The sequence below is a fragment of the Monodelphis domestica genome, chromosome 5 (assembly GCF_027887165.1).
Source record: "Monodelphis domestica isolate mMonDom1 chromosome 5, mMonDom1.pri, whole genome shotgun sequence".
NCBI classification, from domain to species: Eukaryota; Metazoa; Chordata; class Mammalia; order Didelphimorphia; family Didelphidae; genus Monodelphis; species Monodelphis domestica.
Window position 1 is genome coordinate 98,096,966 of NC_077231.1, and position 21,343 is coordinate 98,118,308.

The 21,343-nt window shown below is 47.6% G+C and overlaps 1 protein-coding gene across 1 annotated transcript; it reads left to right on the plus strand.

Moving 5' to 3' along the window:
* Positions 1-358: 358 nt before the first annotated feature.
* HMOX1 (heme oxygenase 1) lies at positions 359-14,515 on the plus strand. The gene is made up of 6 exons (XM_001375607.5): positions 359-527; positions 901-1,100; positions 3,448-3,568; positions 6,965-7,456; positions 8,425-8,524; positions 13,733-14,515. Exons 2-6 carry the CDS (start codon positions 1,069-1,071, stop codon positions 13,861-13,863), a joined length of 876 nt encoding a protein of 291 aa, XP_001375644.4. The 5' UTR covers positions 359-527; positions 901-1,068; the 3' UTR covers positions 13,864-14,515.
* Positions 14,516-21,343: the final 6,828 nt, after the last annotated feature.

Sequence of the window (21,343 nt, forward strand, 5' to 3'; positions counted from 1 at the left end):
TCCCTCCCTCCCTCCCTTCTTTCCTTCCTTCCCTCCCTCCCTCCTTCTCCCTCCCTCCCTCCCTTCCTCCCTTCCTCCCTTCCTTCCTCCCTTCCTCCCTTCCTTCCTTCCTTCCTTCCTTCCTTCCTTCCTTCCTTCCTTCCTTCCTTCCCTCCTTCCCTCCTTCCCTCCTTCCTTCCTTCCTTCCTTCCTTCCTTCCTTCCTTCCTTCCTTCCTTCCTTCCTTCCTTCCTTCCTTCCTTCCTTCCTTCCTTCCTTCCTTCCTTCCTTCCTTCCTTCCTTCCTTCCCTCCTTCTCCCTTCCTCCCTGTCCTCCCTCCCTCCCTCCCTTCCCTCCTTCTTGTTCCCGGACCACAATGCCTCTGATCCAATTCCTCGGAACACGGAACCCCTCGATGAGCATCCCCGGAAAGTGGCCCCAAGTCGGCGGCTCAGGGGACTCTGGGACCTCTCCAGTCTCTTCCCCCAGAAGGACGCTAACTCCGCCCTCACGGTCCGGCCAGGCAGAACCTGTCTAATTCTTATTCCGGTAAACTCTGGTTAGGGATCCTCGGCAAGGCTGCGAGGAGCGAGGGCTTCTCCCGCGAGTTTGTCCGGCTCCCGGTGCCCCCGAGCAAAGGCAGCCCGCGCTTTATTCACACTTTGGTGGCTTTGCTTTTGTTCTCAAAGCATTTCCTGTATTTACACCGTTTTGGCCAGGAGGCTGTCGTGGTTCTCCCGGTCCACTCGTTCCCCATCTCCAATGTCAGACTGGGCTGGGGTCCCGTGGGCGGGGAGAGGGAGGGGGAGGGAGGCCAGATGTTGGCCCCGGCCCCTCGGGAGCTGTGTTGTAATCAGGGGGAGGGCTCAGCCGAGGCACTAGCCATTTCCTCACGTGACGCCCCCTCCCCCCCCTCCCCCAGACTATTAAAGCTGCAGTGGGACGGTCACCGGGACAGGCTTCGATCTCGGTCGGCTGCACACGCTTTGGAGATACCCGAGCGGGCGGTCTTGGACTCAGCGGGGCACTCCAAGGCTCCGGGAGAGCAGGCAGGAGCCGAGAGAGTTGAAGGAAAGAGGACCTCGCGACCATGGAAGCTACCCAGGCGGAGCAGTTCGAGAGGTGAGGAAGGGAAGCGGCGCTTAGCCCGGCCGCCACCGCGAGCGAGTTCGAATCCCGCCTCTCTCTGCCTCTCCCTCACTGGTCGCTTGTGCCTTCTGTTTTCCAATCTGTAAAATGGGGATGGGAGGAGTTGTAGGCGAGGAAGTCTCTGGCAGCTCCCTGACCTCTTCCCCGCTTGGGTCTGCGATTTGGAGTCTAGACGTGGGCACTCCGAGGCATCCTTTACCCTCTGGGGCTGCGCTATCACTTCCCCTTCTCTTTAGACTGAGCGTCCTTAAACGTGAACTGTGGGAGGGAGAGGCTGGACGACTTCTACCGCCCTAACACTGATCCCTGGGGCTCTGTTTGCCCCAGCCCAGCCCCTCACACCTCTCCCTCTTCCTCACTTGCCCCCTGGCTGTTGCCCGTCTGATGGAGGAGGGGAGGCGCAGCCCCTCCCCCATCACTCTAGAGGGAAAATCAAACTGGGTTTGAATGGTAGGGAGGGATGCTGTGACCCGGGGCACCCTCAAAGCATCCCTCCATTAACTAGGTCCTCTTTGTACCCCGAGCCAGGCACCCTCAGGTAGGGATACATCACTTAAGCGGTCTGGACCTCCGTGGTGTCCCATCCATACGATGGGCCAGTGTAGGCAGTGTGGCCTAGTGGGAAGATCTTCCTCATATCATAGTGTACAGGTCCCTTTTCTAAAAGGGTCCTGGCCACCTTCTTTTGAAGGAGCCTCTAGATAGGGCCCTTGTTCCAGCTATCTCTCCTGAGTTACTGTAGGACAGGGGCAGCCAGGCAGAGTGGGGCACCCTCAGGATGGGACCTGGACTGTGAGACTGGACCTCTGGGTCATCTCCCAGGCCCCAGGTTCCAATCCTGACGAGTATTTCCTAGCTGAGTGACGGTGGGCAAGCCACTTCCATTTCTCTGAGTGTCTGGTACTCCCTACTTCATAGCATTGACTAGATTTAGAGCTAGAAAGGACCCTAGAGACCATATGGTCCAACTTCCCCTCATTTTACCATTCAAAGGCTGAGGCTGGGCATTGCCTCAAAGTAAATAGCAAAACCTGTGATGTTCTTTTGACTGCTCCATGCTGTGTCTTCAGTAGGTCCAGGGATGGGGCCTGGATGCCCAGACAAGGTATATCATGGGTACCAGGATGAGGAAAGTTCAATAGATAATCTAAATAGTTAAAACATTTCTCTTTTTAATTTTAATTTAGTTTTATTATTTCTCTTAAATTCATTTTATTTAATCTATCTGTATTGTGAGAAATGGTTTTTATTTTTCTCAAATTAATTTAGTTTAATATATCAGTATTCTGAGAAAGCATGGAATAACATTTAAATGTCTGTGTCTGTCCATCCGTCCGTCTGTCTACCTGCCTGCCTGTCTATCTGTCCATCTGTCTGTCTATCTGTCCCTCCGTCCATCTGTCTGTCCATCCATCTGTCTATCTCTTACTTTGATACCTAAGGGTATAATTAGAAACGGGCATCCAGGTGGGTCTTCAGGTCTTCCTGGTTAGCTTCATCCACTAGCCTATTCTGTCACTCTCTAATGTGTTCTAGAAAAAAAGAGCCAACATCATTAACCCCAATACTACCACCATCACCCCTCAGCTACTCAAGGGGAATATGACTAGTTAGATATGCAAAAAAGGAAACAAAGAAAGATAATTCTGGAGATTTAATCTCTCTAAAAGCTCCCTCCACAGATAAACATCAGCCACTCCTCTGAGACTTGGGTTTCTATTTGCCTGCCTGGGTGGACTTGAACCCAGGTCTTCCTGACATTGAAGTTTGGCTCTTTAGTTACTTGGCTGACTTCCTCTATTTTTCTTTAATGCAGAAGGGAAAATTTTTCTTCCACTTTGGGGCGTGTGAGCTTTTTTTTTTTTTTAAATGACAGTCTTTTGTAGAAATGATTATTCAGGGTGTAGCTAGGTAGCTCAGTGGATAGAGCGCCAGGTCTAGAGTCAGAAAGACCTGGGTTCAAATCTGGCCTCATACACTTCCCAGCTGTGTGACTCTGGGCAAGTCACTTAATCTCCACTGCCTAGCCTTTATCAACGCTCAGTATTGAGTCTAAGACAGAGGGTAAGGGTTTAAAGGGGAAAAAAAGAGAAATGAATATTAGTAGGAAATCGAATAAGCCTTCTGTGTGGTTTCATTCTGTGCCTTCTCATTGAGCCTTTGGTGAGCCCCGGCTGAGGTCACCTTCCATCCTTCAGACACCTGGAAGGTCAGAAGGGTGCCAGCTGGCAGCCACCTCACGGGAGAAGCACCCTGGGAATGTGGGTGTCCTTGGTGTGAGCCCCAGTAACGACATGATTCTTTGGATTCCCTTCTCCAGCATGCCTCAGGATTTGTCAGAGGCCCTGAAAGAAGCCACAAAGGAGGTTCACGCCCAGGCTGAGAATGTGGAATTCCTTCGGAATTTCCAGAAGGGGCAAGTGCCCCGAGAAGGCTTCAAGGTATGGGGGGACACCTGGTATGGAACAGGGGACTGGAGGCTTGCTGGGTGGTCTGACCCGAGGATGGGGGTGACTTAAGTGGTGACTGAGGCCCGCCTGGGTCGGAGTGACTTCATCTAATCACCTCTGTGGGCCAGGCAGTGGGGATGAAAAGACCAAATCCCCCAATCTACAAGCATTTATTTATTTTAAACCCACACCGTCCATTTTAGAATCAGTACTAAGCATTGGCTCGAGGCAGAAGAACAACAGCCACCTTTGTGTTCTAGACTAGGGGAAAGGACATGGGTTCAATGCTGACTCTGACATTTCAATCCACAAACATTTAGTAAACATATTCTAGGTGTGTGGCTCTGGGGTACAATGCCAGTGAATGAACAACCTCTGCGTGGCTCTGGGAAGTCATTTCGCCTCCTTGACTCTCAGTTTCCCTGCCTGTAACATGGGGAAGTCAGACTAGATGACTTGCAGCTCTAGAATTGTGACCCTACCTGCTTTCTCAACTTCAGAGCCCCAGATGAGTAGAAGTTATAGTTGTCGTGATTATAAATGATTATGACTATTATTTTGGAGAGAAGGCCAAATTCTGAGATCAAGTCCCATTACTTGGGACCTCTGTGATTCTGGACAATCCCTTCATTTCTCTGAGCCTCAGTTAAAAGGGGGATAAAATTGTCCCCCTCCTAGAGGTGAGAAAAATGCCTTATAAATGGAGCTGGGTGTTGTGATGGTTAGGAGCTGGCCCAGGAGGAAGGAGTTCCAGTCCTGCCCCTGACACTGGCTAACTCGAACCCTCGCCCTCATCTTAACCCTAACATCCACCCTCTTTGTCCTTCAAGTCTTCTCATCTGAAAAATGGGGATAATCTATTTTTTAATTGAAAAATGTTAATTAATTAATTTAGAATATTTTTCCCTGGTTCTTTCCCTCCCTTCTTCCCATCCCCCTCCTGGAGTCAATGAGCAATTCCACTGGGTTTTACATGTGTCCTTGATCCAGACCTATTTCCATATGATTGATATTTGCACAGGGTGATCGCTTAGAGTCTATATCCAAATGGAGATAATCTAGCAGCCACCTTAGAGGGCCATTTTGCAAACAAATGTTAACCATTTAGCTTTAATTATTAGAAAACCTTAAAGCACTCCAGAAAGGCTAACTCCATATATGTGAGAGGGTGATGATTAATGAACTCAGGTTAGGTTCTCAAGAAAGCTCAAAGAAAGTCTAAGTTGGGGATTAAATCCTTTGACTTTTAGATTCCGAGGATAAATAGAACTAAAAGGATCCTGGAGGATAGAACACTGGCCTGGTGCCAGAAAGATCTGAGCTCCTATCTGGCCTTGGACACTAGCTGTGTGACCTTGGGCAAGTCACTTAACTCCTGTTTGCCTCAGTTCCTCATCTCTAAAATTAGGACACACTGGAGAAGGAAATGGCCAACCGCTCTGGTAAAATTTGCCAAGAAAACCCCATGGACAAATGCAGAGCCAGAAAACAATAGAGAAGTCACTGGGTCCAACCCAACCCTACCAAGGCCCCCTGACTGCTTACTGGCCCTTGCTCTTGACCACCTGTCCCCATCCCAGAGCTGCCAGGTGCCTGGGTCCTCCCCTTTACCCTGCCTTGGAGGTTCTGCTCCCCTGGAAAACCGGCTCTCCTCTTTTGGCCTGTATCAGATCCCCAGAACAGTGTCAATAACACGCTATTGACTTGACTTGTTGCCTTGACTCCATCAGGCAGGGAAGGGCAGAACTGGCTTGGACCCCACTGTGGTCTAGGCTTCTATTTGCCCAAAGGGTGTCACTCTCCCAGCTAAGTTATGGCTGTGCCAGACGGACTTTGCCTCAGTCATTGAACTCCGTCCGGGGCCAAAGAGCCACTGCCCCACACCGAATGGGATGGCTCTCCGGACCTTGGGGGATTTCCCAGGAAATTTCCCAGCATAACAGTAGGACCAATTGGAAGACAGATATTCCACTCACCCCCTCTCTTTTTTTGTTGTTGTTGAAGCAACAAGATGAGCAAGATGAGACTTCCCGATTCTAAGCCCAGTGCTCTTCCATTGAGCCACCTAGCTACTCCTCACCCCTTCATTTTACACATAAGGAAACTGAGGCTCAGAAAAGGGCAAGCACTTTGAGGACTGGAACTTTATCTTATCTACTATTTGTATGCCAAAACATTTGTATTGCATGCAAAAGACACTTAGTCTGTGTTTATTGATGGAATGGCTATTACCTGAGCTTTGCCAAAATCTTGTGAAGTAAGGTACTAGGGTTATTCTCATTTCCATTTTATAAATGAAGGTTCTGAGAGATTGTCTTGTGCAAGGTCACACAGCTAGTGAGCATTTAGGGGAGGATTTGAACTGTGCTCTTTCTGAATCCCAAGTCCATCTTTCTGTCACGCAGGCTGCCTCCTTGGTGTTTCCAGAAATACCCTCTTCCACCGTTAGACGAGACTTTGTTCCCTTCTTGACCGTTTGTCCCAGTTGCTAATAGGTGACCGGAGTTAATGAGTTATTGACTGACTGAATGCAAAAGTGATTGTTGTTAAGTTCTAAGAATACAAATACTTCTGTAGACAGGCCCTGCTCCCAAGGAGCCCTCGTGCTAGTGGGGAGGGAACAGGGGCAACAAGGGACGCCTCGGGAGTCAGATGGAAAGGACTAGAGCTCCTCAGGGAGCAGCCACAAAGCAGAGGGCAAGGGTCCCTTACTTTCTGTCCTACTACCGAGACAGAAGGGCCGAGGGCCCGGCAAATGAGGCTGGGCAGTCTATCCGCTGTGCCACCAGCTGCCCCTGAAATGGCTCTTCTGGACTGGCTTTTCCATGACTCAGACCGTGTCATTTGGCAAAGCAGAACTTCCTCCTGGCCACCCTTGGGAAGTGCCAGAATCCGGGGGAACGGACCCGTGGGGCCTGCAGAGCAGAAGGGGGCCGGCCTGGACGCCAGCGGAGGAAGAACCTGGGCCTTCCCCGACGCGTGGCCCTGGGAAAGGCAGTTTCCCTCTTCGGGGCCTGCATCTGTAAAACGGGGCTAACATCTGCCCTTCCTAACTCCCGCTTTGGTTAGAGAGTCAAATATGAGTCTAGTCGCTTTGAAGCTGCAGAAGGGGCTCCGTGAGAGCCAGCATTCTGTGGACTAAGGACCAAAGGGGCTGGTGTGCCACCTCGCCTTCTGCCTTGGAATCAATACTGTCTATTGGTTGTGAGGCAGAAGAGTGGGGATGGCCGGCCCTGAAGGCTCGCTTTGGAGCCGAGTGACTAGCCCAGGCTCACGCACAGGCAGGAGACGGCTGGGGCCCGATTTGAACCCGGACCTCCCGCCTAGGTGCGCCTCCCTGCCCCCTCAGACACCGCCGCTGACTCCCTGATGATGACTTGCTTTCAGATGGTGATGTCTTCTCTGTATCACATCTATTTGGCCTTGGAAGAGGAGATGGAGCAGAATAAGAGGCACCCGGCTCTCGTGCCCATCTACTTCCCCGAGGAGCTGGCCCGCACGCCGGCCCTAGAGCAGGACATGAGGTTCTGGTACGGCCCCCGGTGGAGGCACGAGATCCCCTACACGGCCGCCACCAAGAAGTACGTGGAGCGGCTCCGGGACCTGGGCCGCACGGAGCCGGAGCTGCTGGTGGCCCACGCCTACACGCGCTACCTGGGGGACCTGTCCGGGGGGCAGATCCTTAAGAAGATCGCGCAGAAGTCCCTGGGGCTCCCCAGCACAGGGGAAGGGGTGGCCTTCTTCACCTTCCCGGCCATCGCCAACGCCACCAAATTCAAGCAGCTCTACCGTTCCCGCATGAACGCCATCGAGATGAGCCCAGCCACCAAGAAGAAGGTGGTGGAGGAGGCACAGACGTCCTTCCTCCTGAACATCGAGGTGAGCGTCCCCCGGCCAGCAAGTCTGTCCAAGGCTAGATGGGGCCCGTGAGGTGATCTTGGGGTCACAGTACCTGTCACCCAGCTTAATAAGTGCCGGCTGACTTGACTCACTCACCAACCAAGACTGAACCTCCCAAAAATGGGCATTAACTTTCCTGGGAGAGGGGATGGGGGGCAGCTGGGTGACTCAGTAGATAGAGAGCCAGGCCTGGAGACAGGAGGTTCTGTGTGCAAATATGGTCTCAGATACTTTTTAGCTGTGTCACCCTGGGCAAGTCATTAACCTCCATTGCTCCAGCCCTGTCATGCTTCTGCCTTCGAAAGAATACATAGCCCTGCAGAAGGTAAAGGTTAAAAAAAATTCCTAAGCACTCGGAGGCACTAGCCTGGGTAGAGGTGTGCCACCCACACAGGGTGGCTGGCAAGCTGGTGTAGGTGGATGCCGAGACCATCAAATGGGAGGTGACGCCTGGGCCAAGGGCCAGCTCCTAGTCAGCATTCCAAGGCCCTCCCGAACTTTGGCGTTCCAAGTCTTCTTATCTCCAGACAGTATTGCTGTGGAGCTCTGGGATCTCACCCGGGTGAAGCAGATGGTGGCTTAGCCGTACCCCTCCACCTCTGCTGCATCTTCTTTAGGTCCATCCATAAATTGGCCAGGGAGGGCTTCCTTGATGATCTCAAAAATAAAAAGCTTTTCAGTGGAAGTTCTCACCTTGTCCTCTCCCTCCCCGTTGCCTGGGTTTTCATTCTCTGGGAAAGAGCTTGAGACCCACATCCCCAGAGAAAGAGGACCAGAGGGGAGATAGGGGAGGAGGGTGGTCCTTGAGAATGAAAGATGGGAGAGGGACTAAGAAAAACCCAAACTGGGACGACGACGAGAGAACCAGATGGGCGTCCTCTTCTTTCGCTCATGGCGCCATCTTGCTTGAGTATCTAATTGAGGGGAATGTGTTCTGGGGTTCTCAGGTATTTGAGGAGCTACAGGAGTTGCTATCCAAGAACCAGGAGAATGGGAACATTTCTGGGAAGCAGGAGCTTCGGAAAAGGGCAGGCCACACAGGACAAGGTAAGCTCTTGAAGACCAGCACTCTTCTCCAGCCACTTTTTCCACTATCCACCAAACTTTCTAGGAGAAGTTGGTCAACTGGGATCCCCACTTGGTGGGTTATTAAGAATGAATGTTCTCTTCTCTCCCTCTCATTAATTTGTGCAGCCTACAAATGTTCTATTTGATCTGCTTGGCCTCAGAGGATGGAACTGGATGTAGTGGAAGGAAGTTAGAGGGAAGCAGGTTTCTGCTTCATATAAGGCAAGATTTCCAAAGGCGGCTTAGTAGTTAGAGTGCTGGACCTGGAGTTAGGAAGACTTTAAATCCAAGCTCAGATACTTACTAGCAGTTTAATCCTGGGCAAGTCATTTCACCTCTGTTTCAGTTTCCTCAACTATAAAATGGGGATAAGAACAGCATCTATCATAGGGTTCTTGTGAGGATCAAGTGAGATATTTATAAAGCACTTTGCAAAACTTAACATGCTATTTAAATGCTATTATTATTATTATTTTAACAGTTTAAACAATTTCCAAGTGGAATGGGCCGCCTTGAGAATTTGGGGTTGCCTATTACCTGAGGCTGAATGACCACTTGCTGGGGATATTGTCGAGATGATTCCTGCTGGGATTGGGGTGGCCTTCCAGGTGGTCCTCCTAGTTCTGAGAATCTGAAATTTCATTAGCATCAGCCCCAAAAAAGCTTGGAAACTGGAGTTGGGGATACAAAGATGAGTGAGTCATCGGATCCCTGCCCTCAGGGAGCTTACAGCATAATTGTAGAGAGAGATCATACACATCAGTAATTCTCCTTTGAGTTTTTGGTGGGTGAGAGTTTCCATTTTAGCAATTTAAACCAATCCTAAATCAAAAGCCAATCAATAACCAGTCAATCAATAAAAATTTATTAAGCGCCTACTATGTGCCAGATGGGTAGCAAGGTAGCACAATAAATAGACCACCATGTCCTGGAGTCAGAAAGACCTGAGTTCAAATCCAGCCTCACACACTTCCTAGCTATGTGACTCTGGGCAAGTCATTTATAACCCTGTTTGATTCAGTTTCCACATTTGCAAAATGAGCTGGAGAAGGAAATGGCAAAGCACTCCAGTATCTTTGCTGAGAGAACCCCAAATGGGGTCATGAAGAGTTGGACACAAACAGTAACAACATTTCAGGTACTGTGCTAAACACTGGATATGCCAAAAGAGTCAAAAGACAATCTCTGCCCTTAAGAAGCTTACAAGTGAGTCATAAACATTTGCTCCTGTCTGCTGTTCCTTTCCTTTTCTCTTCTTTGTCTTCCTTTCCTTCTTTCTCTTTCTTTCTTTCTCTCTTTTTTCCTTCCTTCCTTCCTTCCTTCCTTCCTTCCTTCCTTCCTTCCTTCCTTCCTTCCTTCCTTCCTTCCTTCCTTCCTTCCTTCCTTCTTTCCTTCCCTCCCTCACTCCCTCCTTCCCTCCCTCCCTCACCTTCTGTCTTAAAATTAATACTAAACATTAGTTCCAAGACATGAGTGGTAAGAACTAGGCAATGGGGGTTATTGATCCATCTAGTTGGCCCCTTGCCATTACTTTTCTGTGTGACCTTGGAAAAGCTGCAGAACCTCTCTGGGCCTTACTTTTCCTCCCTTGAATTAGAATCCTAACTTTAAAGCTCCAGGGTCCCTCTGAGGAAGCTATATAGTCCAACTTTTCTGTTTTTTAGAGAAAGAGTGGTCTAAGGAGACTAAATGATTTAAGACCCACAGGATCAAAGAGCTGGTTGGGACTTGTGAGGTAATCAAACCTCCTTTTACAGATGAGGAAACTGAGGCCTTGGGAAGTTAATTGACTTATCCAAAATCATATAGTTAATATGATTAGATTGTGAGCTCCTTGAGAGCAAGGACTGCCTCTTTTCATATCCCCAGCACTTAGCACGATGCCTGGCATGTAACAGGTACTTAATAAATAAATAAATAAAACTAAAAAAAAATAAATAAATATGATTAATCAAATGAAATAGAAGATTTCAGATCTGAGATTTGAACCCAGATCTTTTGACTTGGAAATGCAATGATCTTTCCTCCACCCCATGCCGCCTTTCTCATTCTACTTGTTATCTTAGAGAAATCGCCCTAAGAAATCTTAAGTTCTCTCATCTATGAAATAAATTAGTCACTGACTCCCAAAGCCCTCTCCATTTCTAAATCTGTGACCTCCTCGTTCTCCCTGCTCCCCAATGGCATCATCGATGCCATCTTTTATGAGCTTAATAAACGTTCTCTTTGCTCTTGGAGCCGCATGTTTTCTGCCTTCTTTCTTTATTCCATTCCTCTGACTGTCTCTCATGTCATGCCCGACTAGCAAGCGCTTGGGCAGCCTCTATTTGTGTGGCTTGTGGGGCCGCCCTGAGTTTCCCATCTCTTGGATGGGTATTTGCGTGACTTGGGAGATGAGGTGACGTCCGCTGCACAGGCTTTGGGAATTGGCCACCAGAAGGGATTTAAGGGCCCAGAGGAAGAAATAGCTGCTGGGGAGGCATGAGAAGGCTCCATCCGTCATTAAGGGAAGGTCCCTCCCTCCGGTGCACAGCCCGGAGCCCCAATGGTGCTTGCTCGTGCTGAAATCGATATTGATCCTGCCCCCTTCAGAGGCACCCTTTACTGGCTGCCACTTGAGAAGCTGTCACTAGTGAGGGGAAAAAAAAGCCCTGTTCTATGGAGCAGTGTGGTACAGTGGAGAGACCTCTGACTATGGAGCCAAAGGATCTGAGTTCAAATCCTACCTATGATGCTTAACTGCTGTTATTAATTATGAGCAAATCATTTAATTTCTCTGGACTTCAGTTTCTTTATCTGTAGGAAGAAGGTTGAATGATTTATTTTTAACGTAAAGATTTATTTTTATTTTGTTTATTTTATTTTCATTTTTAATTTATCTAATTTATTTAGCATATTTATTATAATAATATTATTTTGTTTATTTTTAATATTGAGTCTGAGACTCAATTCAGAAACCCATGAATAGAAATAATTCAATGGGGGCAGCTGAGTGACTCAGTAGATTGAGAGCCATCCTGGAGATGGGAGATCCTGGATTCAAATTTGACCTCAGATCCTTCCTAGACCCTTACCTTCTATCAGTACTACATAGTAGTTCCAAGGCAGAAAAGCAGTAAGGGCTAGGCATTTGAGATCTAGTGACTTGCCCTGGGTCACCTAGCTAGATTTGAATCCAGGACCTCCCATTCCCAGGCCTGGTTCTCAATCCCCTGAGCCACCTAGGGACATCTTCTCCCGTCTTTTCCTTATCTCTCTCATGGGTTCTTAGTTACCACCTGCATTGAAACGATGAGTAGATGCTGTCACCTCCACTGGCATATGAGGGCCTTTGGGGCAAGGAGTAGGACAATGTTGCCTCTTTGGGTATTTTCTGTGCTTGGCACAAGGTCATAATGCCTGTGACGGACTGCCCACCTGAGGAATGCAGATCAACCCTCCCACATCACCTTTCCAATTTCTCCAGGGAGGTTGAGTCTTGATTCAAAGACTGAGGCCAAAGGACTTCTGAACCTTTGGGGGCCAAAGAGCCCATCCATCTGGAACCCAAGAAGCTGGGGTGGGCAGGCCCATTCTCTGCCTGGCCAAACCAATCTAACCAGCATTTATTAAGCTCCTCCTGTGTGCCAGGCATTTTGGCAAATGATAGGAAAGCGGAGAACAGACCCTGACCCCAAGAAGCGCACGTTCTAACGGAAAGAAACAAAATTCAGGCCAATCCTAGAAATGGAGGCTCTCGAATGGCCAAGTCAGGACCTACCCCAAATCCCATAGCTGGGAGTGGCAGATTTGAGCCTACTTGTGATCCCCAATCCATATCTGATCCTATCACCTCCAGATTGTTTTTCCTTAGGAGTCCTAGCTGGAAGGGGCCTCGGAGGCTACCCAATCTAATTTTTAAAAGGAGGAACCTGAGGCCCAAGTGGGGAAGTGACTTAGGATTAAAGGATGTGGGTCTCTAGCCAGAAGGGCCCACAGAGGCTGTACAACCTGATTCCCATTTTACTGAATTATTTAACTTTTGTGCTAACTCTCATTTTTCAAAGACAAAGGTGGAACCATCCTTGTCTTTAGCATGTTTACCTTCTTACTTGAGGCGCCCCTCTCTTTTCTAGTAGCCTTTTTTTCCCCAGAACTCTATGCCTTTGGGGGGAAACCATGGAGGTTTTGTTTCCATTCACAGAACCCTAAAACATTGGGCTTAAGGTTCTACTCCAAAACAACTCTATGACAATGGCTTAAATATGCTGATTGACAGACTAATTACAAAGGAAATCCATTTTTATTAAATGTTTTAAAAGTATATTTTATTTTTTTAAAGATTTTAATATTTAATTTTATAATTTAAAAAAGAAATTATTTAATTACTTTAATAGCTTGGTTTTGTTTTTATTTTAAATATTTTAAAAGAAAACTCAAGTTCCTGGATTCTCAATTCCTCTTCATTCTAGTGCCTCCCCTCTGTTCGTTATTTCCTACTTTTGCTGTATAGAGCTTGCTTTGTATGTATTTTATGTTGCCTCCTCAATTCAAAAGCAAGCTCTACAAGAGAAGGGTTGTCTTTTGCCTATTTATCCTCAGTACCTGGCACATAGTAGGCCCTTACCTAACTCTGATTGATTGATTGTTTAATGGACCTCTGATCCAGATAGGATCTATGGCTCTTAGCTTTTGGTCCCATTAGGAGATCGAAAGAGACCTGATATGAGAAAAAAACTTCTTTGATAAGTTGTCTGGGAGTTGAATGGACTACCTTGGGGGATAATGGGTTACCCATTACTACCCTTCAGGTAGAAGTTGGACAGCCATGTTTTGAAGATGTTGTAGAAGGGATCCATGGCCTGGTACCATGTTGGATTTGATGATGTTGGAGTTAGCTTCCAATTTTCTTTTTTTAATTAAAAAAAATTTATTTAGAATATTTTTTCCATGGTGACATGATTCATGACTCTCCCCCCTCTTCCCTGCCCCCTCCCAAAGCTAACAAGCAATTCCACTGGGATATACATGTATCTTTGTTTACATATGATTCATATTTTCAGTAGAGCCACCCTTTAACACCCAAACCCTAATCATATCCCCATCAAACCATGTGATCGGTTCTATGTTTCTCTTCTTCGTTTTTGCTCCCACGGTTCTTTCTCTGGATGTGGATTAGCTTCTAATTCTAAGATTTTTCTCTTTTAGGCCTGCCTTCCACAGAGACTCCTTCCCAGAAGCCTCAGCAAAAGCACCTGTCCCACTCCCCTGTTCTCCGTTGGGTCCTCACCCTCTCCTTCATAGTGGCCACAGTCGCTGTGGGGTTCTACGCCATGTGAAAGAACCTGAAGAGCCAAGACACTCCGGGGTGGCCTCCCAAGGCCTCCCCTATTGAGCCCAGAGACTGCCTCCAGAGGGGTTTCCCAAGCAGGGGACCAAAAAAGTCACTTGGCTAGACGTCTTCAGGCCACTACAGGCCAGCTCTTGCAGGGCCTTGGCCCTGGAGCGTCCTCCTCCATTGGAAAAGACGAGGAGATTCGCACACTGGCCCAATGCCCTTCTGGCCTGACTCTTGAACTTTGAAGCGGCCTTCGGCGGGGCCCACAGATGTAGCATTCCCTCCCAGTTCTTACAAGGCTTCCAGCCCTGACCAATGACCCGCCAAGCTCTCCTGGGTTGCCTGCACTTCCTTACTTGACCCAGAAGTGAACACTTTCCCTCCGGCCTTACAGACTGGTTTCTGCTTTCGCATTCGGACATGTTGTGTCTTTGTTCAGAGTCCCTTTTTGGTGGGGCTTTGTTTGGTCCCGTCTTCACAGTGTTTGGGTTTGTTTTTGCCCCCCCCCCACACACACACATGGGGGGAAGGAGTTCTGCCACATTTCGTGGGGGGGTGTTTGTGTGTTTTTAAATAGCACGGTTCTAATGCCAGCGGCCTTGAGCCTAACTCTCTGTGTACACTTTCAATAAACAGTGTTGTCTAACTTCTCAGTATCTGGCTCCCTCGGAGGTTTGTTTTACTGGACAGATGCCTTGGGGAGGGCTCAAACTCCAGGTGTCCTGTTTTGTTCTGAGGACTTTGAAGTCTAGTTCCTAGGGGCTGGCTGGGCCTTCAGAGAGGGAAGGGATCCAGAGGGGGTCAAGTCCAAAGTCTTCCCTCGAGAGAGGACGGCCCTTGTGACTCGGGATCATCCTAGCTTCAGAGCTGAGAGCAAAAAGGAAACTGAGGCGCAGAGAGAAATGATCTGAGAGAATAAATTCGGGGTTGGAAAGCACCTTTGAGGTCCTGGAGTCTGAGCCCCTCATCTTACAGCTGAGGGAACTTAGAGAAATGACGGGGATTTTAAATTCAGGGTTAGATGGGATCTTGGAGGCCATGGAGGCCAACCCCCCATTTTACAGAGGAGGACCAGAGAAGAAGTCCTCTGTGTAGGCTCACACAGAAAGGGCAGAAAGTGGCCCAGCCAGGATTGGAACTCTGGTTCTTCGTCATCCAATCCACGATTCTTTCCACTACAGAAGAGCCTATGGCTGGGTGTGGGGAGAAACTCATTACAGCATTCTCCTACCCTTGTTGCCCTCTAATTGATCCTACAGAATTGAGAGGAGAGGAGGGAGACAGCAGAGCCAGAATCCTAGAGCATGAGGCATCCGGATGTTAAACCTGTAGGTCCCCAACCCATGAGAACTCCAACTCAAACCAGAGCAGCTGGAGTCCTGCCCCTGGTGCTTACCACCTGTGTGGCCTTGGTGAGGTCACTTCACTCCTTAGGCCTCAGTTTCCTCCATTGTAAAATGAAAGAATTGGGCTAGATTGCCTCAGAGGTCCCTTCCCAGCCTTAATCTGTGACCCTAAGTTACTTCCTCCCTTGTAAAATGAGGCCCCTTCCAGTTCTGGTTCTAGCCTAATAGAAGAATCATGACATCAGGAACATAAGCAAAGACCTGGGCTCTGGCCTAGCCTAACCACCAACTAGAGATGGGATTTGGAGTAAACCAATTGATGTTCATCTCCCAAGGCCTCAGTTTACTCATCTGGAAAGTGGGGATAATAATAGATATGAAAAAGCATTCATGAAGAGCTGCCAAGCCCTGCCACATGCCAAGCTTAGCAAACCTGCCTTGCCCACTTACCTTATAGAATCAAGCAGGAAAATACAGCTAGATGCATAGAGCATAGAGTACCAAGCCTGGAGTCAGGAAGACTCAACCTCCAGGGTTCAAATCCAGCCTCAGACATTTCCTAGCTGTGTGACCCTAGGCAAGTCCCTTAGCCCCTTATCACTCCTCTGCCTCAGAAGGGATACTTGGTATGAATTCTAAGATATAAGGCAAGGGTTTAAAAACAGATAAGATGCAGCCTTCTCACTCACCCTGCCTCCCAAACCTGCTCCTCCTCTTTGTTCTCCAATTCTGTTGGTGATGCTCCTGTCCTCACAGACCTCACATCAAAGCAATCATTCACCATCTTCCTTTAAAGCCTTCTCCAGCCAATCAGTTGCCAAGGACAACAGAGGCTACAGTATTTCTCACATTTGTCTCCTTTTTTCCATTCCCCTTCACTCAACTTTTCTCTATTGTTAGGACCACAGACTTAGAGCTGGAGCGGATCTCAGGTCATCCACCTTGTCTAGTCTCGTTTTACATATTGGGAAACTGAGGCCAGGCTTGCCCACAATCATATAGATTGTATGTAGCAGAGACAGGTTTTGAATACAGGTCCTCTCCTATACACTATAAACATTTCTCCTATATTATTAACACTTCCCAAGTGGGGTCCTACCTCCAGACTCTTCTTCCTCCCAAATCCATCCCTAATCCCATTGCTAAAGCAATTTTCCTAATGTCTGACTCTATCATGCTACTCTTTTCTTCAACAACTTTCCTTGTTGGCTCACTTTTTTCTCCTGCAAACTCCACCATGGCATTCCAAGCCCTCTGCTGTCTCTAATTTACCTTGCCAGTCTTAACTCCCCGTACATTCCAGATAACCTCTCCCTCCCTCCTCTTTCCACTCCTTCCTTCCTTCCTTCCTCCCTCCCTACATTCCTTCCTTCCTCCCTCCCTCCCTTTATTCCTCCTTCCCTCCATTCCTTCCTTCCTCTCTCTTTTCTTCCCTTCCTTCTTTCTTCCCTCTGTACATTCCTTCCTTCCCTCCTCCATTCCTTCCTTCCCTCCTGTGACAAGGAAATCACTTTTAAAAGACTCAAGTCAGCCGTCAACCTTTTATGGAGTTTTAATTACAAACAGGAGGAAGGAAGGAATTAGAGATAGAGAGATAGAGGGAGAGAGAAAGGGGAGAGAAGGGAATAGGGCTTAATCTGGGCCAAAAGGCCCAAGCCCTTAGATAGCTGGGGCAATGAAAGGAGATCAATCCCTATTCCTCACGTGACCAAAAATGGAGAAACAGTCTCCGGGGCCCCCACCTTCAGTTTCCTTCAGCGCAAGCTTCTCAGAGCACACCGCAACCACTCCCACAAACTCCTCAACCCTCTCCCGTCTCCAGACCCCCCTATCCTTAAGGAAACCATCCAAGTTCCCTCCCCTCAGTCCTCACATCTACCAATCACCTGTCCATCAATTTCCCTGTGCCAATGGAGGCTCTAGCTTAACCCAAGACCGCCCAGAGGTCTCTGGCTTTGCACATGTCCTTTGAAGGTCATATTTTCAAATAATTAAATCTTTGATCCTTTGCTACAGCCCTTTCTAAATCCTGTTAACCTGAGTAGGGTAGAGATTGGAATAATTAAATTTTGATCTAGGCTGCAGCCCTTACTCAATCCTGTTAGGACTGAATAGGGTGGAGATTGATTCCAAGTATCTCCATTGTATCAATTCTAAAATCAATCATGACTCAAAGAAATTCCTGTTCTATGCTTAAGCATAGGTCAAAGTCCTTTCCATTGTTCAGCAAAAGGTTTCTGTCCTAAAGTAATCTTAAGAAGGGAGGAGAAGGAACCTCCCATGCCAATGGGGTTCACATTCCAATAGTCAAGACCCACTATCAATAAGAAATTTTTCAAGTATGAAATTTCCCAATGGTGAAATTTCCAACATTTATAAGTCTAAGAAATTTTGAGGTTTACACTCCTCCATTCCTTCCTTCCCTCCTCCATTCCTTCCTTCCTTCCCTCCTCCATTCCTTCTTTCCTTCCTTCCTTCCCATTACCTTTTGCCTTAGAATCAATACTAAGTAAGAAGTCTAAGGCAGAAGTGGGATAGGAGCTAGGCAACTAACTGGGATTAAATGACTTGCCCAGGGTCATAGATCTAGAAAGTGTCTGAGGCCAGATTTGAACCTAGGACTTCTCCAGACCTGGTACTCTGTCTACTGAGCCACCTAGCTGCTCCCCAGTCATCCTGTCCTCCCCAATCCTTTTCCTCCTATACATGAAATGGATTTCTTCCTTTGTTAAAGTCCTAGCTTACTATAGTGCTTAAACTGTATTAGTAAATGCTTTTAAAATTCATTGACTCATGCATTTGTTCCTTCAAGGACCAATAAGTATTGTCTCCTCCATGAAGCCAGCCCTAATCACTCTTTTCCTCCAGTAGAAATGTTCTCTCCATCCGGGTGTTTCCAGAGCATGTTGTTCAGACCTTTTTTGCTCCTGCATTCTCGCTATTTGTCCTTTCCCTTGTTTTAAATTGGAATCTCCTTGAATTGGAATCTCCTTGAAAGCAGGGCCTGTGTAGTGCCTCAATTTTTAGCCTTAGTACCCAGCCCAGTACCTTGCACACAATCAGTGCTTAACAAATATTTGCTGATCAAACTGGTCTGAACATAAGGAAAGCACTGACATGTCTCAAATAGTCTGTAATTGGATTTCTGTATTTATGGGGGAAGGATAGTAATAGACTGGGGAATATCCAGAGATGGGCAATCAGTGAGTTAGTGAAGAAGCATTTATTGAGGGCCTATGGGAGAAAGATTTGACTCGTTCTGCTTGGCCCCAGAGGACAGAACTGGGAGTGTTCAGGGGCAGTTACAAAGGGGCCAATTTAGACAGGAGATCAGGAAAATGTTTTAATGATGAGAGATGTCCCAGAGGTGGGTGGTAGTTTACCTCTCACTGAAGGTCTTCAATCAGAATCTGGGTGACCAGGTATTGGAGAAGGCTTAATGGGGATTATTTTGTGAGTCTGTATTGAACTCGGTGCCTCTCGAACCCTCACCTCAAAGGTCCCTTCCTCCTCTGAGATGCTGGGATTCATCCCAGTGGCTAGCAGGCCTAATCAAGGACTAGAGAGGCCAAGGATGTGGCAAGAAAATAACTATAGTTTTCCTAACAAGGTCAGTGCCAAGCAAGAGCTACCAGCTGGGCCGGAGCCATGGCGCTGATTCAATTCCTAGCTAGTTGGCAGAACGGAGAAACAGAGCTCCCTGGAAGTTCCTGTTTCGATTGGGGTTTAGGAATTCAGGGTAAACAAGTTCAAATCATGAAGCAAGCAGCCAAAGGAAGAACTGTAAGCAATTTCTAAGAATTCCAAGAGAGATGGCTGGGAAGAAATGAGGTCTAGGCGTGAAGAGACAAAGGGCAAGGGTCCTGGACAAGAAGAATGGGTTGGATCTGGCCACAAGAAGGCTTTCAAGGGATCCCAGGACTTGGGGGTGGGGGTTCAGAGGAGACAGGAGGCAATATGTGTCCCAGAGCTTTCCTCTCTTACACAGCTGCCATCCCAAGCCTGGTACCCTGCCACCTTGGTGGAGAAGGTCCAGGGCAGGCTTGCTGAGGCTGAGCCTGGGTACTTAAACAAGGTGAGTGCAAAAGCTCACGGACTCCTTTTTGATTTTCTTTGGAGGTCATTTTTCATCCTCTTTGCCTCATCTTTCATCTCCTTTGCCTCATTTTCAAGCTGGTTGATTTTGGCTTTCAAGACACTATTTTCTGTTTCCAGATGACTTACCTTAGTTTTTAAGTTCTTTTCCCAATTGTCTTCAGCCTCTCTTAATTGTGTTTTGAATTGCATTTTGAGTTCTTCCAAAGCCTGTATCCAATTCGCTGGGATTTCTGATTTATTGGTTGCTGATCCCTCCCCCTCTGTTCTGTTTGCTGTATAGAAGCTGTCTATTGTAATTTCTTTCTTCTTTTTCTGTTGTTTGCTCATATTCACCCCTTCTTTGCTCCCCATATTTGTCTGTGCTCTTGCTCCTCTCATTTTTTTGGTTTTGGGGGCTTCTGTCAGTCTCCCCTCTTGGAGCTTTGACAGAAGATCTCTTTGTGCAGTTTCTGGGGGAGGGTTGTTGGGGTTTAAGCTTCCCTGACCTCTGGAGGCTTTTGATTAGATTAAAGTCCAGCAGTCAATGAGGGAGGGGTATGGAGCCTGGGCTTCCCTGAGTTCTGAAGACTTTTGATAGGATTAAGTTCAGCTGGGTAGGGCTGGGTGTGCACTGAGGCCAAAACCTCCTGGAAGGCTACAGCAATATGGAGGGTCTCCTCCACTCTGACCAGGCTGCCTGCTCTGTGCTTCTTCTCCAGCTCCTTCCCTGCTGCCTATGTTCGATGCTCTGAGCCTGGCACAGCCCTGCCTGCAATGTACACCCTCCAGACAAGCACCTTTGCTTGCCCAAAGGTTCCCGCTGCCGCTGGAGGCTTAGCACTCTGGGGGAGAGGGGGTGAAGGGGTCTTGGGACCTTCTTTCTGCCTTCCCCTTAAACCCGTGTTCTTGGATTCTGGCTTTTGGGGGAGGGGGCGTACCTTTTGTATTGAGTCCAGCAGAAGGGTTCCTTGGCTCTGTCTTGTTATTAGGTTTGATTTTCAGTCCCCTAGGAGCAGTCAGTTTGTGATCAGTAAGGAAGGATTTTCAGGGGTCTGAACTTCTGCTCCTTTTAGGCTGCTGTCTTGACTCTGCCTCCCAGGTACTCCTTTTTGAAAGAGATGTGTCTGGAGCCAGATTTTACCTTCCAGCCTTAACAGAGGCTTGGAAAGTTATTTGTGGAAGATAAATAGAAAAAGAATGTGGCTTTGGCTGAATGGGACTTCTAAGTCAGCCAGAAGGTCACTGTGTGCCTGGGGCAAGGGACTATCAGTGGCTAGGCTGAGGGCTCTCCTCTATCAATGAAACAAAGGCTCAGATTGGGTAATCTCTAAGATTCTTAACTACCTTTCATCCTATACACTTAGGCTTCTCCCAGTCCTGCCATTCTACAGTTTAGATAAGATATAGTCTCTTCCCTCAAAGAACTTACTGTTATGTACAAAGATAAAATACTAGCTCAGTTAGGTATACTAGGTAATATTACATCAGCAACACATCATGGAGGGGTTAAACAAATCACCCAGGTACAAGGGTGGTTACCAACCTTTGTCAAGGGGAATCCTTGACAAAGAACTTTGCGCCCTTAGAAATATTAGTTGATTGTTATTTTCCTGCACTGATTTAGGTGCTGGTGAATCCAGATATCAACACCTTATATGGGCTGGAGACTTTGACTTTCCTTGCATTCTTCCTAGGCACACAGTAGGCCCTCTCTATATCACTGTTCATCTATCTAGAGTTAGAAAGGACTTTAACAGTCAGCTGGGCCAAACCTCTCCATTTATAGATGAGGAAACACTCAGAAAAGGATTAGTGACTTGCACAAGGTCACCCAGTAAGTTCTTTGAATTCCAATTCAGTCTTCCTTCCTACTCCTTAATTTTATAGGAAACAGACTTCAGTAAGGTGGAAGAACTTGTCTTGGGTGGGTCACCCAGGGAATAAATAACACAGGGCAGGCATTTAACAAATGCATTCCAAGGCTGCTTGATTGAGCCACAAAATGAAGCTCAGTCTCCTGATTCCAAATAAGGTGCTCCTCCTCTCTGCTCTATTGAT